General features: G+C 37.0%; 2 protein-coding genes across 2 annotated transcripts in view; one reads left to right on the top strand and one right to left on the bottom strand.

Moving 5' to 3' along the window:
• Nucleotides 1–90: 90 nt before the first annotated feature.
• LOC133835459 (PITH domain-containing protein GA19395) lies at nt 91–1,346 on the top strand. Its single transcript, XM_062265427.1, has 5 exons — nt 91–386; nt 447–568; nt 623–727; nt 794–879; nt 936–1,346. The coding sequence occupies exons 1-5, from the start codon at nt 186–188 to the stop codon at nt 1,058–1,060; spliced, it is 639 nt and encodes a 212-aa protein (XP_062121411.1). The 5' UTR covers nt 91–185; the 3' UTR covers nt 1,061–1,346.
• Nucleotides 1,347–2,688: 1,342 nt separating this feature from the next.
• The window catches only part of LOC133835353 (uncharacterized), a 19,246-nt gene continuing 2,634 nt past the window's right edge, over nt 2,689–19,300 (bottom strand). The window contains 4 exon segments of the mRNA XM_062265374.1: nt 2,689–8,133; nt 8,208–8,289; nt 8,359–8,413; nt 18,206–19,140. Coding sequence (XP_062121358.1) covers nt 6,157–8,133; nt 8,208–8,289; nt 8,359–8,413; nt 18,206–18,440 — 2,349 coding nt within the window. The 5' untranslated portion in view covers nt 18,441–19,140 and the 3' untranslated portion in view covers nt 2,689–6,156.

The following is a 19,300-nucleotide window of genomic DNA, read 5'->3' as shown; positions in this document are numbered from 1 at the left end:
ATTTTTGCTATAAAACCGTCGATATTTGCAATGTGAATATCGAAAGCAGTAAAACTATCGACTAGAATTTCGCGCACAGGCATCGATAAGACATAATCGATAAATATGCACAGCATTCAACAATTACTTGCATTAAATTCTTGTCACATTGTCATTTATTTTATTTAAAGTTAATAATTGCAATTATGCCTCACGGACATTCACACGATCATGGACATGGTTGTAGCCACGAGGCAACCGATGTTGACCACGCACTGGAAATGGGCATCGAGTATAGTTTGTTTACAAAAATCGACCTCGAGAATACGGAATGTTTGAACGAAGAGACCGACGGCAGCGGCAAAACTGTATTTAAGCCCTACGAAAGCCGCCTGGACACGAGTAAGGTAAAACTATATAGCATAATATATTTCATTATTATAAATTAACTGTGCTTCCATTTGTAGTTTGTGCAAAGCGATGCAGACGAGGAACTGCTATTTAACATACCGTTCACCGGCAACATAAAGCTAAAGGGAATTATTATAAGCGGCGCCAACGATGATTCCCATCCTAACAAGGTCAAAATGTGGGTAGACATAATTCTACAGCTATTCTTAGTGTTATTAATACATCTTTATAGTTTCAAGAATCGGCCAAAGATGACATTCGATGATGCCAAAGCCAAGGCGGATCAGGAGTTTGATCTAACGCGGGATGCACGGGGAGAAATCGAGTACTCACCCAAGTAAGAGTAGAAACTAAATTGTAGAGCGATATCGGAAATCCATCTTAACTTTGTAATCTTTTACAGAGTTGTCACCTTTTCCTCGGTGCATCATTTGTCGCTGTATTTTCCAAGCAATTTTGGCGATGACAACACACGCATCTATTACATAGGTAAATTAAATTTCGTCACAGTTTTCGATTTATTTATTAACTTATGTAATTTCCAGGACTTCGCGGAGAGTTCAGTGAAGCACATTACCATGGTGTTACTATTTGCAACTATGAGGCGAGAGCCAATGCCGCCGATCACAAAGATAAGGCGTTTGATGGCGTTGGTCGTGCTATACAATAAGTTTAAAAAGAATATGAAATAAATGTTTAGAACTGAAAACTGTAATACTTACTAATTGATGGAATTGTAATGAACTTGAACAGCTTATAAAAAAGAGATGTTTCTTTAATTTATTCTTTATTGTTATCTTATTGATTTATGCTTATAAGATGAGATATCGAATCACGTGTGTCAATGTCAATGCATAACGTTTTTTATTTATTACTCAATAGTGTTTCATTTTTTTTTTTTTTTTTTATTGTTTTCCATTTTTTCATTCTGTATTTTAATAAATGGTTTATATATATTTTACAAAGCGTTTTACTTAAATGTATTTAATTTTACATTTATACCGAATAATTTGTTATTTATTGCACTAGTTGTTTTTCCTTCTCTTTTTGTTTTTTATTTTGTATTATTATTTTTCATTTTAATATTTTCTTTTCTCCACTTTGCTCATTTATTGTAGTTCGTTTAAAGTATGCTTCTTTGATATCTAAGACATAGATGAAAGATATGCACCATGTGTTCCATGTTACATCTATTCGTAACCCCATCGTTCTGAATTTCTTGATTTGAGACACATTGTGCATATACGAAATGCAATTAGGAGAAAACTAAAGTTATTAAATGAATGCCTAGAAATTGTGTTGTTGCTTTCTTTTTGTTTAGTTTTTTTTGTTTTTTTTTCTCTCTTTTCTTTTCGTTTTTGGTTTAGGTAAAATTAATTAATACATATATATTTACAAATTCGCGTTTATAGGCTGAAAATATGTGATATATTTAACTAGAAATTGTTGTTGCTGTTGTGGCTGTTGCTGCTGTAGTTACGTGTTGTGGGCATGGTTGTGGGCGTTGTGGAAGTTGTGTATCTTAAGGGGGCATTCCATAAAGCATACTTCCGTGACCAATTTGTGCGATTCTTTAGCTAGATTCATACATATACATGTTCATACATATATATATATTAGTTGAGGATTTGTATATATATAAATATATTTGATTTAGTGTATGAGAGTGTATGCGTGTGTGTTGTGTTGAAAGTGGAATTCAAAAAATGGGATTGCTTTAAGTAATAGTTGAATCTTGGTTTTGTGTAGGTGAGTGTGTGTGCGTGTGTGTCTGTGTCTGTGTTTTTTGTTCAACAAAATTTGTGCTCTCGTTCCATAGTTGCAGTTAGGGTTCATATACACATATTTATATATATATATATATGTAAGAATATATATATATATATATATATATATATACATATGTATATACATATGTATAGTATAGTATATATATGACTATAAGTACGATTTTTGCATCAAATCAATATCAATCCGTTTTAAAAAATACGTTACATTCGATTTTTGCTGATACCCCAAAAAATCCTTCAGTTTTGGTATTTTATTTTGGTTTTTGTTTGTTTTCATTTTCAAAGAGTTTACGTTTAGTATAAAAAATCATTATATCGAAAGTATAAAAATCGTATTTAGCCTTTCATTTATTTACTTTTTTGGTTTACCTTTATTTTTTTATTTTCATTATGTATTTATTAAATCTTTTTTCTTTTTGGTTTGTGTTTTTGTTTTTTTTTTTTTTTCTTTAGCAAAAGCGGGTGTATCTTCATCATCAAGCAGGTATTCGAATGTTACTTGGCAGGATTATTATTTTTTTTTTTTTTGTTTTTCTTTTTAATATATATTCAAATAGTTTTATAAAAGCTTTGTGTTTTGTCAGTTGTTTTTCTTGTTGTGGATGTTGAGTGTCGAGTGTTTTTGTGGTTTTTCTGGCCTGTTTCAGTTTTTGCATATATGTATGTATTTTATTTTTATAATTTTTTTAGGTTTTGTTTTTGCTTTTATTTGAAAAGTAGTTGCGATTTTTTTTGTTTGGTAGTTTTAATGTGTGAATGTGTATGAGTGTTTTTAATTATTGTAATTTTATATGTATTTGTTTTAATTTATGCTTATAGAACTCACATTAGGCGACATTGACTTAGCTGGCTAGTTAATTAATTAATTTATTAATTTGTCTCAATACAAGTACGTATCTACAATGGAATTTATCAATGATAATGATATCAAAATTATTACTGTTCATATTTATAATGTATTTTGTAATTAAATTATTTAAAGCTTTTTCGTGTGTGATTGTGTGTGTGTGTGTTTGTATGTGTGAATCATGCTGATGGGGTGTGTCAATTTGTTATTCAACAATTTGTTGTTAGAGACCAAATGATAATGAATCTAATATTGCAATAGTGGAAATTAACTTCGTTAACAATTGTTAGTTTTGGTCGAAAAACCGAAAAACATATCGTGTACATTAAAAATATATTTACAATTGAATATTTCGCTACTTATGCACATAAATTTACTATTCAATTTGATAATAATTATTATATATATATGTCTATATATATATATATATAGTTTTTAACTACACTTTCCTACAAAATGCTCGCTAAATTATTTGCTTACACTTTCAGATTTATCAATGTCGTTAATACAATTGAATTGCCATGAATATTGCTAGATAAAGCCCCTCCTCAATATCCTGCACAATTTGAAACTTGAATTAAAAAAAAAAAACGAAACACTTTCGATTAATTACAGAACAATCGTTGAATACAAATCAAAAGATCTGTTTTAATACCCGATCCGGAACAGGAGAGGGAGGGGCCAGCGATGTGCATCGGCTTGCCGAGACTACACTTATTGTATAACAAGTTTTTCATTTCTCCATTTCCCTTAACATACTTTAACTAGCATTTTTGTTCATATTAATTATGCTCTAAATTTGCGTTGCGCTACGTTATTTTTTTTTTGTTCATTTTTATGATTTTCTTTTTTTTTTGGTATTAGTTTAAATATCTATGGCTAAGTTATGCAATTTTTTATTATTCTCATATTCATTTTTTGTTTTTTTTTTTGTGGTTTTAATTTATTCAAATCATCATCACATATCAAAAAGTTTACAAAAATTTTACCATTAGCTACATTTTTTCATTGCATGTAATTTGTATTTTGTATGAATTAGTTTATTTATTATTGTAGTTATTATTATTAGTATTATTATATTTCGTGCGCATCAGAATAAAACATACAACAATAGATATTATTTAATTGCTAACTTCTAGCCACAATTAACAATTGTTTGTTTCAACAAGTTATGCCATTCATTCATTCGTTCAACAGTCAACATGTTGTTAATAATATTGCACATTAATTTATATGAAATTTAACTGAACACCTTCCCCTCCCAATCGAATATTATGCTCGATTAACATGTTGTTTCATTTTATGCTTAGCTTAGAGTATGTGGTTGTTTTTTTATTTTTTATTTGATGTTTTATTTCATTTCGTTTTTGTATTTATATTTTTTATTTACCATTAGTGTACGAGTGGGCATGTAAAAGGCATTTGTTTGGTTTCTTTTGAGTGTGTTTTTATTTATCATATTATGTTTATCATTTGCTCGTATCATTTATTAATTATTAAAGTTGGTTTTTGTGTGTTGTTTTTTGGAAGAACTGAGCTGAAAAACCTGAAATTACTTTCACTATTTGCTAGCTTTCCAATAATGTTTGTGATAGCATAGTTTTGATATGCCTAATTAAAATGTAAGGCTGTGTTTCGTATTTCATTTAACTCAATAAAACTCATCAATTAAATCAATTTAGTTTTTATTGTGTTTCAAATCGTTTCAACTGAAGCGCGTGTCGATTTCATCATTAAGCTTAGTGATATTATGTTTATGTATTTATATGTTATATATTTTTGTTTATGTTAATTCATGGAATATAGTTTACTTGCATTACGAACGAAATTGACAAGTTCTACATGTTTTACAAGATTTATAAAACTAATATTGCTTCTGGGGTGTAACTTCACAAAGTAACTAATTTAAACAAAGGGACAACTGAAAAGTTAATTCTAACAATTCCATATTTCGTATAACAAAGAAAATAAGATTGTTATGCTATATAGTGTGTTAATTGATGTAACAATTGCCATGTGTGTGTCTTGTTTTCAATGGAAATCATAATGAATTCTATGATATTTTTGGAGGATTATCTTACAGACGATACGGACACAAGAAATGATACATAAAAAAATTGACATTATCAAATTGTATTTGGCGTCTACGCTTCTTCGGTTCAGTTAACAAATTAGTATTATTAATTATGCGTTTTGGTTTTTTGCAATTATTTGTTTTAACAACTTACTATACAAGCTCTCACTGTCTCATGTCTTTTTTTAATTCGCAAACTTTGCTCTGCTGCTGGCTACAATTTGGTTTTTGCTTTTGGTTTGCGCTTTTTCGTTAACAATATTTAGCATTTCATATTATTGGTATTTTAGTTTATTGAAACAATTACAATTTAATTATTATTATTATTACATATCGTTTAAATTTTTGCATTTCATTATTTATACAACATTTTCGAAATGATTTGCGATTTTAGTCTATCAAATTGTTTATTGTATTTTCCATTCATTCTATTTCTACCCTGTGCCCTCTGAAAATGGGGGAACAAAGCTACAAAAAAAGTGTGATCTGTCTGTCTGTCCGTCCGTCTGTTTAAACACGTTCATCTCAGAAAATATAAGAAGTAGAGCTTTCAAACTTGGCAGTTATTATTCATGCAAGGCATAAAATCAAACTAGCCAAGAGAAATAATTATAGAATCCTTTAAAGAATGTTAAATATTGTCTGCTGATTTTGTCACGTTTGTGTAGTTTGTGTAAATTGAGTTCTGAAACGGAAATATTATATATTTGCGTGAATCACAACGAGTGTTTTTAATAAACGAAGGAATTCCCGATACAGTTATTGGTAGTTCTGCCATCGATATTATCTTTTTTAAAACCGTTTCTCTCTGTATCTATTAATCATTCGTTAAGAAAGTGCACTCGTTGCGCATCTCGCAAGTGTTCTGAATGATTCGTGTACGTTTGTGTGTGATTGTAAGTAATTATATTAAACGACTGTCTTCGAAATGGAATCTCTTGTTGATATCGCAAATGAAATAGCATACAGCACTCTACTCTCTCTCTTTTTCTCTCGGTGAGACTGTCAGATGACAGTCTTTGCCTTGGCTGGCTGTCAGTTTTATTTGTCGGCTGTCAGACAGCATGTCCATTCTTCTCTGGGTTGCCAGCATGTTTGGCGGCGGCACGCTGTGCCGCGCCCAGTCGCCTGGCACGCCATCGATCGATGGGCGTGTAACAGCATATGAAAAAGGGCGGCACACGTGGCATGCTACCGCCGCTGCCACCTGAACCCGAACTGCCCGAGCTGCCATTGTGACTGAGCTGCGCCAACGAATCGACCGTCAGTTCGGTCTGCACACCGCTGTTGGTCATGCGCACCTCCGCTTGATACGGCGGCGGCGATGGAGATGTCATCAGCGGTGGCGGAGCTGCCTTGCAAATGACACTTGGTGGCTCCAGTTCGTGGAGCTCAAAGCAATCGGATCGTGTGCTCGTTGGCGTTGTGGTCGAGGGTCGAAACTCGTGGGAGCAACTCTCGACCATGGCAGTGCGATAGGTAGCGGCAAAGTAGTTTGTCTCCAGGTAATGGCAGGATTCAAATAAATAATCATCGAACTGCAGACGTGCAACAGCCGCATCGCTGCCCTCGCCGTTGCCCACCATAAAGTTGCCCTTGTGCGACTGAGTCGACGGAGAGCCCGGTATGGGCAGCATGGATGAGGACATGGGCATCATCTCCAAGGAGCTGGCTGCAGCGGCTTTGGTTGTGCGTTGTTGCCGCTGCTGCTGCTGCTGCGGCTGCTTTTGTTGCTGCTGCTGTCGCTGTTGCTGCTCTCTTTGCTTCATATCAACAATTTCTATTTCTTCTATATCACTAAAACTATTTAACTGTTTCAACAAATAATGCACATCATTTCGTTTCGTTTGATCAGCGGCGTCGTGTTGCTGTTCTCTTTGTCTTTGTTGCATTTCCATTGCCGCCGTCTTGGTTTTTATTGTGTCTAGTGCTTGCAATGTTAATGGAGTGCTAACGGCGGCAATGCCACGACTTGTGCTACGTGGGAGGTTGTCGATTTGTCGCATATCACTTGGCTGCTGCTGCTGATGTTGTTGCTGCGGCTGCTGCAACTCTGGATAGGCCAACGCTAGGCGTTGCTGCAGCGTTGCGCTACTAAACGCTGCTGAGGCTCGATGTGGTTCCAGATTTACAGAGTCGATAATGCGATTGAATTTAGCTAATGCACTTGATGCTGCTGATGAGCTGGTTGTAGTTGTTGTTGTTGTTGTTACTGCTGCTGCTGTAGTGATCTTATGTCTTAGTTGTTGTTGTTGTTGTTTGGTTTGAGGCACTGTTGTGACGGTTTGTATATTATCACCACCAACACGACGACGCCCACTGCCCTGAGCATCGACGACATCTGCGACATCAAGACTGCTGCTGACAAACTGAACTGAAATCTGTTCGTTATTGTCATAATCATCATCGTAATCATAGTCACAGACATCCTCATCAACATCATCAATATCAACGCCATCCTGCAGCGTCTCCGTCACATTCAAATTCAAATTCAAATGGAGACGCTGTCGCAACAGCAGACGCGCCGTCTTGCTATCAACGGCAACGCCAGTGGTGTTGTTGGTGGCAACGGCTCCTGATTGTGCACCACTCGATGTGGATGTTGTTGTTGTTGGTGTCGGCGGTGCTGGTGCCGTTGCGGATGCTGTTGCGCCAATTAAGCCACGTCCAGCGGCAATGACGGCCGCTGCTCGCTGCTGTGCGGTTGCCCTAGCTAAATTCTTTTGTAAAATCAACTTCCTCGACGAAATGATGTCATTATTGTCGCTCCCCCGCGATTACCGGCTGTCGCGGGTGGAGCGAGGCCGCCCCTAACTGGACGTGCTCGCGATGGGCGAGACGGGTGACAGCGGACTGCGTACGGCGGCTTGTTCCCGTGGACACCCGGTTAACGTGATCACCAGCTTGCGGCTGCCGGCCTGATCGCGATGCTCGCACAGCCAAACGCCCTGCCAGGTGCCCAGCGAGAGTTTGCCATCGGTAATGGGGATTGTCAGTGAGCTGCCCAAGAAGCAGGCCTTCACGTGTGCGGGCTAAACAGGTGTGCAAAAGAAATCCGAGTTATCAAACTGAATCAAGATTGAGAAAGTCAAAATTTAGTAGTTACCATATCGTCGGGTCCTTCGCACGAATGCCTGTAGGGCAAACCTTCGGGAACTATTTTATTCAACATCATTTCCATGTCGTCTCTGTAAATAACAACATACAACTTAATACAGCTGATCCTGCTGTGTATCATATTTACTCATTTGTCTTACCTGACGTCTGGATCCCAGCTCTCGTTTAACGCTAAACTCGCCGAGGTGTGAAGAACTGTGAATGAGAAAGAAGAAAATCGCATCGAGACGACGTCAATTAATTAGGTTTTTTGTTAATCTCGCTCGCCTCCCAGTTATTAGACCATCACTGAATTTTGTTTCAAAACTAATGCATTTTCAATTGAGTTGTAACGCTAATTAGACAAACATTTAACACGAATGTTAATTAAAATTGTGCGCTTGGCGAGAGCAGTTGTCTGTGCACAACAATTGGTTTCAATTTCACGCCGAGAAAGCTATTTCCAATCGAATATCTCGTGCTATGTGTGCAATTAAAATTGTTTCGTTTTTATTTCATTTGACATGACAAGATGCGGCAAATAAATCTCAAGAGCTGCTTAACAAAATGCTGGCAAATTGTTGCTAATTACTAATTACTTTATCTTTAGCTGAATATGTTAACTTTCATTTGATTTCTATTTAAGCGCCTCACTTGCTTGCGATGAAGCTAATAATTAAACAAATGTGGAGTAAAGTTAATTTATATTGCTTAGGTTTAGCTAATTTGAATATGATTTAGTATGCTCCAATAACAGCTTTATATGGTAATTGAGTTTTATCTTAAAAGATTTCGTATTAAAGAAGCAACAATCCAAAAGCAACTTTACAACTTATTATTGAGCTCATTAATTGCCAATAAAAGTAGTTTTTCTATAAAGCTAATTTCTGATTTATTGCCAACTTGTATTTACGACTTTAACTACAACTTTTATTTATTTGTTAAGCCCACTTGTCGATAATATAATTACAATGCTGCCACCACCTCGAACGCAGAACGAAATCGCAGTGCCAACTTATTAATAATGTGCTGCCCACTTGTCGCCATGGTTTCACTTCGCACACTCACGCAATATGATAAACTTCATTAAAATTCCAGACTTGTTACTTGACACTTAATGGGTGTCAACTGTGTGCCCTTTTGTTGTTGCAACGAATGCTACTAGAATATATGAAAGTGAACTGTAAATTGTTTCAAGCTCCACTTTCCACTTAAGTGAATTTATACAAAAATTCTTTGACCTTTTTCTATTTAGTTGTTGCTGTTGTTGTTGTTGTTTTTATTGTTGTTTATTTGAAACATGACCAATTCATGTCTTGTTTGACTTTGAGGCATTTCGACAAAAATTCCATTGCCTACTTTTATGGGCAGGAGGAAGGGTCGCCAAGGGACAATGCGGAGGTGCTGCTGCTAATTTGGCGTGTTGCCAGAAACAATAACAAAATATAAATAACACACACACACACAGACACACATGTGTGGAAAAGGCCAACAAGCATGGCAATTGAATAGTAGTACTTAAAATCATTTAGTGTTAATAATAAATAGAGCCATATAGAGCCATATTGTAGTCATAGTCGAGCAGAGTCAACACTTAAATTTGCACACTAATTGCATATTCATGAATAAAATAGAAGACACTGAGCGTAGAGCCATAGAGAGGGAGAGAGAGAGTGAGAGGCAGGAGAGAGGAACGCAGCGCAAATTAGTTTATTATCAAATCCCAGAGATGTCATTTGGAGTCTCTAAACGCCAGCCAAGTGTGTGTTTGTGTGTGTGTGTGTGTGTTTATCAATGTGTTTATGTAGCAAGTTTTTCGATGGGGGGCTTTCTAAATAATTTCAAAAAACGATTATGTCATGTTCGGACATGTGTAAATGGCAGCAGGAATTTAAATGCTACACACTCAGCCACAAGTAAACAAACAGACAAACAAATAAACAACAAACAGAAGGACAAACGAAACAAACATAGCCAAAGAAGGAAAAGGGCATCAAGAGGCGGGGCGAGGGGCATAGGGCAGGGATAGGGTCTGGGTCGAGCCTAGCGGCCATCTCATCAAATGGACAGCCGGACAATGCAAATGAAAATGAACTGGAAAATGACAATCAACGAGGGGGGAGGGAGGAAGAGGAAGCAGCCCCCATAACAAAATTTGCAAATTGATTGCCAGCCAGAGGGCAGACTCCAAAATTGAAGGCGTCAACAAACACACACACATACACATACACACAGGGCATAGATCGTTCAGGTACACATAGATAAAAGTATATATGTTTAACAATGTGAGTTTACTTATGCACCATATTGTCAGTTATAAATATTGTGTCAGTTATAAATATGTTAATGCGCTAACATAATTGTGCGGCGTTAGCAAATGCAGGGGGAATCTCCTTTCCTTTCTCTCTCTCTCTCTCTCTCTCTGTTTCTCTCGCTCGCTTTCTCTCTTGACTGACATTATTTTCGTGCTGCATAACAAACGATGTGGCCAGCAAAAGGAAACAAAGCTAGCGGCTTTAATATGATTTAGCCGTGGGCACAGCTACTGGACTTCTAAGCTGCGAGGGGGGCCAAAGGGATGCGGCGGGAGGTCGACTGGCAACATGACGTTTGCAGCAATGTGTCTGTATGTGTGTGAGTGTGTGTGTGTGTTGCCTTGTTTGCCAATGGGCAGATGTGCTAAAGGGCTCAAAGAAAGCATATGCATGCTCGTATCAGTGGCAAAAACGCTTAAAGCGCTAACGTTTTAATACACTGCGAGAAATAAGTTAGATAGAACTTTTGATAAGGCATGTAAAACTTTATAAAACTCATATGACAAAGCGAATACTCAAAGATTAGTGAAAGCTAAGCTTTCGTTTATTAGGTCATCTTTATAAATGTATTACTCGTATAATAAACAAAATAATAAAAATGTATTTCCTTTCAATGGATTAGCCCCTGTTACTGTTTTCTAAAAAAAAGAAAACTATTGAACAAAATTAATTATCTTCAAAACTATATTTAAAATGTGAATATTTTTAATGAATAAAGTTACAGTTTAATGACAAAATGTTTAAAATATTTCTAGATTCTTGTAGTTTCAAGATAAAACCTTTTTTAAAGGTACAAAAATCCAAATATTTATTCCAATGTTCATCAACTTCAACTGTCTATAAAATCACAATTGGACTATAAAGCAAAGTAATAAAAAATATAATTTTTTTGCAAGAGATAAATGTTCATGCTCACATAAGAAATATGAACATTGTATTCAGTGTTATGTATTCAATAAATATTAAACATATTGTAGCACTTTGCTGCAGAAATGTCCTTTATTTCAAAGGTTACACTTATTACAATTAATTTGCCAATTTAATGTCATATTATTCTCAGTTATTTTAAGATTTCGTGGACAGCGAGTCAAACTTATGTAAATTGATAAATCAAATTTGTGAACAACTGTGAGATTATACTTCATAATAGGACATATTAAGTTATACTGTTATTCTCACAGTGTATTACGCATACGTCGAGTGTCGTCGGTGGCAGGTGGCCAACAGGAAGTGTAGCAGGGTTTATGTATGCACACAAACAGACACACACACACACACATCAACATATGTGTGAGTCGGAGTTGGATGAGTGAATTTTGAGTGGCTGCTGCTGTCGCTGTTGCTGCTGCTGTTGGTGGCTGCCGCCGCCGTCGCCGCTTCGTCACATTTAGCGGGGCGTTTAGGCACTACAAAAGTTGCTAATGTTTTTAAAGAGGCCTTTTTTATTATACAAAGTCAAACATTCTTACAGCACACACACACACTCATCATACAACAAGCAACAAGAAAAGCAGTAGCAGCAGAATATTAGGAGAAGGAGAATAACAAGAACAGACATACGCAGAGAACAAGCAAAGAGAGTCAAGAAGAACCAGAGGGAGAGAGGCAAGAGAGAGAGGAACAAGCGTCTGCGGCTGCTGCAAATGTTTAACAATGGAAACTGCGGCTCGCTTATGTTTCATTCATGCACATACACGCATACATAAGTAGCTAGCAAGTTACATGTGTGTGTGTGTGCATATTATATGATATAACGCAGCACGAAAACGCTTAAATTCATCAACCTTATTACAACAGCAGCAGCGAACATTCGTCGCGTTGGTTAAGTTTTTGTGGTCAAGAGTCGACCGAAAAAAAAATGTGTAGCACTCTTCTAGGCAGAGGAGAACGCCAGGTGCGAGTGCACCTGCTAACCACTCATTAAACCAAGGCAAGCCAAGTAACACACACACACACGTACAACGATACACACACGTGTGTAACTAGTTCAAGTTTTCATGGCAAACAAACGTAAATGTTTGTTGTCGCTGTTGTTATTTTATTCTCATTCCGCTTTCTCTCTCTCTCTCTCTGTGTGTGTGTGTTCGCTGCTTTGCTGCCATTTTGCATAAATAATATTGATTTATTGGGTAGCGCAGCATTTGCGGCTCATAAGCGAACAATATTTAATGCTAAAGCAACGGGGCAAAACGATATCGCACACACACACACACACACACATACACGAGGCGGCGCCAAGCAAATGGCAGCGGCAGCCAAAGCGACAACAGAAGGCAACCGAAGAGGCCAAAGGAGCAACACACACACACACACACAACAGCAACAGCAACAGCACACAGACAAGAGCAGAGCAAAGCAAGCGAAGCAAGTTCCACTTCGAAGCCTGGCATTGGAGACTATGGAAACCAAAAGTATGACACACACATGGCTCATTTTTATGCCATCGTTTTTGGCTCCATTCGATTCGCTTCTGTTCCATGTCCTTGATGCTGATGGTTCTGTTGGTTGTGGTCGTCGTCGCGTTCTTGGTCTTGTTGCTTTTGTTGTTTTTGCAGGGCATATGAAGTTATTCATAGAGTTTGCAGCAAAAAAACCCCCAAGAAACAAAATATATACATCTACTTTCAAATATTTGAAATTTCTATACAAATATGCTGTACAAGTAACCAAAGTTATTTTTGGCTGTGTCTTGCAAGACATTTTCCTCAATAGATTTTGATTAAACTATAAATAATTCAATATTGACTTTAAATACTAAGTGAATATAAATCATGGTACTCCAGATATGGAAAATTGTATTGTTTTCTATTGTTTTCTATCACAATTAATTATTATGTAAGTTATGTCAAAAAAATTTAAAAAAATTATGAATCACATTATTTAAGGTTTCGTAGGATATAAATTAGAATTTTTTGTACTTATTTATTCTACAAAGATTGTCAAGATAGTTTTTTTTGGTAAGAAGTTAATCAACGTCTTTTTCATTATTGAAATATAATTATTTTTTATCGAAGTTTGTGATGTAGCTAGAGCATCACTTACACAAAAATCATTTATTTGATGTTAAATTCAAAACTGAAAAATATATCCTCAACATTTTTATTTTCTTAATGAGTTTATTTCATATTTCTATTCATTATCTAGAGGACTTTTTTTCCATTTTCTATTGACTATCTAGAAGACTTTTTTCCACAATTTTTCACTATTTCGATGACTTTTTTCCATATTTGTATTCACTCTTCAGAACAGTGACTCACATGCGAATTGAAAGTAATATCCTTGCCATAATATTAAACTACATTTAAGTAGGTCCTTCATAACGGTATTTAAAATTCGATGCGGCCAATCAAAACAAAACAAAACGAAAGAAAAAAGTAAGCGGGCAGAAGCAAAACGATTTACTTTTCTGTTTTCATTTCTTCTATTGTTTTTTCTCTACGTTTTGCTGTCACGAAACGAATGAAAAGGACACACAAACCATGCCACAAACACACACACACACAGACACACATACATATGCCCACCATTATCCCTATATGCAGAAGAAAAATGTTAAAGCGTCGCAATGTTACTTCAGTGGAGTCGAGTTGAGCTGCCTTTTGCCCCGCCCCCAAGAAAAGAACTCCACCCACATGGCTGCTTTCGGTTTCCGTTGATTTATTTGGTGTTTGGCTCCTTATTCTCTCCTTCGACTACACACAGGACATTGGGGAGTGCTTCCTCGTTCTCCTACTCTTTCTTCTAAGCGTTTGCTTTTTTTCTCTTGCTTTTTTTGGTTGAAAAATATGCTCGGGTTATAAATTGAAGTTGAGCCATTTATATGATCTTACGATTATGCAGCAAATTGCTGGCGAGTACGATGAGCTGTTGTCCCCCTTAAGGCACAAGTGACAACGACAACGATGGCGACACAAATTTGTAGCAAGGACTCGACTCGAGAACAAAACGGAGAATCGACTCACTAAATTGTCAAGCAATTGAGAAATGTTTTGTGCAATTTTCATTAACTGAGGCAAATTCTAAATCATTGTGATGAGCCAATCAACTTAGATAGTGCTAAGAACCCCCCCAAAAAAATGCTTTAGTTATAGACCTATTTATGCCAACGGTATTACTGATATTGATCAAGTATACGACATGATGTCTGGCAAAAAGGAAGCCCATAGCAAAGTCTAACTACCAAAAAAGTACCATTAGTTATTTGCTACTTATTATTATTACGTTTCCTCTGTTTTATGTGAAATTCTTTGAATTGCTTTTCATTTAACTAGTTACCGTTACCCCATTTTCCGATTCTGTTTCTGTTTCGGTTTCTACGTCTGCTCCTCCTCCTTCTTCTGCTTCTTCTTCTGCTTGTGTTGCTTGCAATTCCCCATAGAAACAATGACAGGGTATTGAGGTCAATAGTAAAAGACAACAACATATGGCAAGGTTGCTTTGAAATAATTTTTTGAAATTAACTTTGTTGCTGCTTTCTGTTCTTTCTGCTACTTTTTTTTGTTCTACTGTTGTGTGAAAAGGCTAAAGGGTAAAGGATGAATGAGACAGAGACAGAGAGAGAGGAAGAGGGAGAAAGGGCCTCAAGGGGTTTTTGGAGGGACTGACTGCCTGCCATTTGATTTGTGATGGCGCTGCACATTTTGCAGGGTTGTGACACATCAGGAGGAAGAAGAGGAGGAGGAGGAGGAGGAGATGATGGCGAACATACAGAGAACATGCAGAGCTATACTATATATATTAAGTAAAGTGAGTCTAATTAGGAAGTCCTTTTAAGAAAATCAATAAACATGTCTTGACCTCAATTAGATTCCGCTTACTACAGTTCACAATACACACGTACTCAAAACGGATCCCCAGACAACAAGAACAGCTCACACACACACACACACACACACACACACTCACACACACATAGCACAGAGATTCATTTTTTGGGTTGCAGAAGAGGAGGGAGGCAAGAAGAGAGGACAGGCAGGCAGGCAAACACACGTGCTTTTCATTTGGCCCAGAGAGCAGCAAAGAAAAAACAGAAAAATAGAAAGAGTACGAAATAATATAGACTCTCGACTGGGGGCTAAGACGATTTGTGTGCCAGCAACGCTGAAGGAACTTGAACGAGGCAGGCAACGCAGCCAAGGCAGGAAGAAGTTTGCCTCAAGCATTCACACGCCATACGCGCCACAGACCCATGATATAAAGACATGAGAACGAGAGACGACTTCGTCGACTACGACGTCGACGACGACGACGATTGCTTTTCACTTTGAAGCTCCTACTATAGTAGGCGAGGAGGAGAGAGAGAGAGAGAGGGGGGCTTCTGCCTCCTGCCGTTATCCGCCGCTGACTGCTCGACTGGCGTTTTATGATACGATTTTATTTATTTGCTCATGTCTGAATGCTCCTGAGCCCCGGCAACAGAGAACGCGTCCTGCCATTGTAATGCAAACTGTCAACAAGACCGCAAATGCTTGAGGCAAATGTTGTTGCTGTTGTGCCTCTTCTTCGCCTTCGCCTTCTTCTTCTTCTTTTTCTTGTTGCTATTGTTGTTGGTGTTGCTGCTGCTGCTGCTGCATTTGGAGGCTGTCAGAAGTCGTTGAGCCAAGGATTTGAACGGGAATTAGTGCAGCGCGTTGAGCTAGTTGCAATTGCAATCCTATAGACCAAGCAGTTGATATACAAAGTGTGTCTGTCTCTCTGTGTGTGTGTGTATGGCTACACTGCAAGAAAAAGCCACTTTCAAAGCAAATGTCTGTCAAGTGTTGTCGACTAACATCGAGACTAGTTGCAAAATTGTTTAGTGAGCGCCGCCTTGAAGTCAAGCAGATGGTTTTGCTTTATCTTAATTGACCTAGATTACCAATGCTTATAATCTATAATTCTATTCCATTTCGATTTTATTGCCGCAGTCAAAACAACTCAACTGTTGCGTGACTTGTAATCTTGAATTATAGATTTGTAGTCGAATAATTAGATGGCAAGGTTTATATATTATCAAATTTGTCGAGCAAACTAAACAACTGCTTTATTAAAACTTTGTCGACTACATCTATAAATTTTCTTTTAATTTTAAAATTTTCAGTCAACAGATTTAGTTGTTAGCATAAAATACTTATTCATCAATAAAATTTACTATATTCCATAATCTTTCAATACCTTGTATCGTTAGTAGATAATTTCGTAAATTAGCTTATTCTCTAAGTCAAAATTTATTTTCTAATCTGCAAAACATTATCAAGCAGTCGAGCAGACTCAGTTCCACTTACACTTCTTGCTATTGATTTGTTGCCGTGCATTATTTATTAAGCTTTTTCGTTTGTACATTTCAAGTAGCTTAATTCTTTAAAATAAATACTGACCTGCTCTGAATTGAGCTTTCACAACAATTACCACCGAAAAAAATCAGCTTGATATTGAATTGCGTATACAATATTGATATTTCAATTTGGACAAATTTTAATTTAAATTGATTGTAAGCAACATGAATGCATTTGTGATTGGGAGAAATGTGATCAAATGCCAATGTACAAAATGCACTGAATGCCAACAATTTTTGGGCCACATTTAATCGATGTCAACGTAGTTTTTCTTTTTTACTTTTCTTTTTTTTTCGTTGGGGCAAAATCAACAAAGCGAATGACCAACAGGAAGTTGAAAGGCAAAAATGCAAAGGGATGTGCCATCCTAGCTCAAATTGATCAAATAAATGTCATCAGTATGCATGTGCAACTTAACCCAGTTGTAGTTTCTAATAAAAAAAAAAGAAAAGAAAATTGGGGAGACCTGCAGACATATATACATCCAACTTTGATCTAAATGTAAGAATCAAATACATTTTATTTTGCATTTTTCGATTTATAATTGAACTTTACGCTTTTTGTAGAGGGATGGAAATCTTTTCAAGAGAAATAAATTTTGACAATGAGGTATCATAGAAAGTCTGTTTGGAAATTAGAAATTAAACCTTTTCTAATAAAGCGAAGTGAACTTTCTAATGATAATAGTACATAATGTCATGACTACTATTTTTCTTTACTTTTTAGGGTAAGACTTTAAGGATATGTAGATAAAGTCAGGAATAATTATAGAATCCTGACAAACAATATTGGATTTCTTTCTAGAACTAAACATTTAGAAAAGACGATCATGGAAATGACAATATTCAGAAAATAACAAATTATATTATTCACTATCAATTTAAACTTTTTTCTATCAAATAAAAAACATAAATTTTTGAATTGAAAAATTGAGAATGGATCTCTTTTTAGAGAAATAAATTATTAAAAGGCGACAGTAGTAAACAGATTTATAAAGAAATTTATATCCCTGAGTCAAAAACAACTTTTTTGATACTAAGATTAGCTAAAAGTAAATTGACAATGGATATCTTTTTGGGGAACGAAATTATTAAAAGATAAGTGTAGTAAACCTATTGTTGATCAAATTTATCATATATCCCTCAGTAAACAACAAATTTCTTTATTACAAAGATTAACTAAGACCTTTGCTTGTAACTATGATGATAAGCAATTAATGCTAGAATTTAGATTACCTAAATGTTTATTTTTAGCGACATTAATGGAAACATATCGTGAGTTTGCTAAATGTTGATCTAGTCTAACTCCCCTTTAAGAACACACAAATATCCTCTTTAAGAAGCACTTCTTTTATAGTATAAGTGGAGGCTTGTACTCACTTTGCATATGACATAATCCCACAGAGAATTGCGTCAATTCGGGCATCTGTCGAAGGATCTCCTCGGTGACCAAATGAACGCCGCGATGCTGCGGCCTTAGATTGATTTTGCGCTGAAACCAGGCGGAACCAAACTGCAAGCCGGCCGCATTGCCATCGGCAGCGCCGCCAGCGCCAGTGACGCCGCCTCCAGCTCCGCTGCGTCCGCCACGATGATGATTCGCTGCTGATGCCATGGTGCTATTGGAGGAGCTGCTGCGTATGTTGCTGTTGCGGCTAACGCTTTGCTTAATGTTGGTGGCTTGACCACCGCCAGCACCGCCCCCGCCACCGCCCGCACCACCGCCACCAGCGACGCCGGCGCAGCCAGCTCCACCGCTGCCGCTGGTCGCTTTCGTGTTGCCGGCGTTTGGATTACTGCTGCTACTGCGACGTCGCTGGCCGCTCCTTCCGCCGCTGCGTGTTGCTGTTGTTGTTGTAGTGGTTACTGCTGCTCCTGTTGGTGGCGGACTCTGTGTCGATGTCTGGCGTTTAACCTTGGAGCTTTGGCTTTGGACTGTTGCTGGGGTCGAGGAGGAGGAGTTGGATACGACGGCGGAAGCGGCGGCGGCAGCAGCAGCGGCTGATGTCGTTGGTTTTGCGGACGACGTTGTGACGACTCTTCTTTTTGGCGACTCACGAGCACACAGAGAGGTGTCTCTCTCTCTTTCTCTTTCACTCTCTCTTTGCCACACGCACGCACTTACACTCACTAGCACATACGCACGAACACCTCACACGCAATTGGGATGAGGCTTTATTATTATTATTATTTTTACTTTTGAGCACTTTTCTTGTGTTGCACTTTAACTTTGCTGCTTGCTTTGCTTTTGCGCTTTGCGCTTTCAATTTCTTTTGCTTTTTTATTATATTCGCACTTGATATCCTAAGCAGAAACTGTAAAGAAACAATGAAAAGAAAACAAGTTATTAATAATGTTAATATTAATATTATTCATTTATATGTTGGTATCAACGAAATAATTCACATCGACAATTTTTAATTATATCTGACTACCGTTGAAGCTGCTGAAGATATAACTGTTGGATGCTAACTG

Source organism: Drosophila sulfurigaster, chromosome 2L (genome assembly GCF_023558435.1).
Source record: "Drosophila sulfurigaster albostrigata strain 15112-1811.04 chromosome 2L, ASM2355843v2, whole genome shotgun sequence".
Taxonomy (NCBI): Eukaryota; Metazoa; Arthropoda; class Insecta; order Diptera; family Drosophilidae; genus Drosophila; species Drosophila sulfurigaster.
This window is presented reverse-complemented; position numbering and strand designations above follow the sequence as displayed.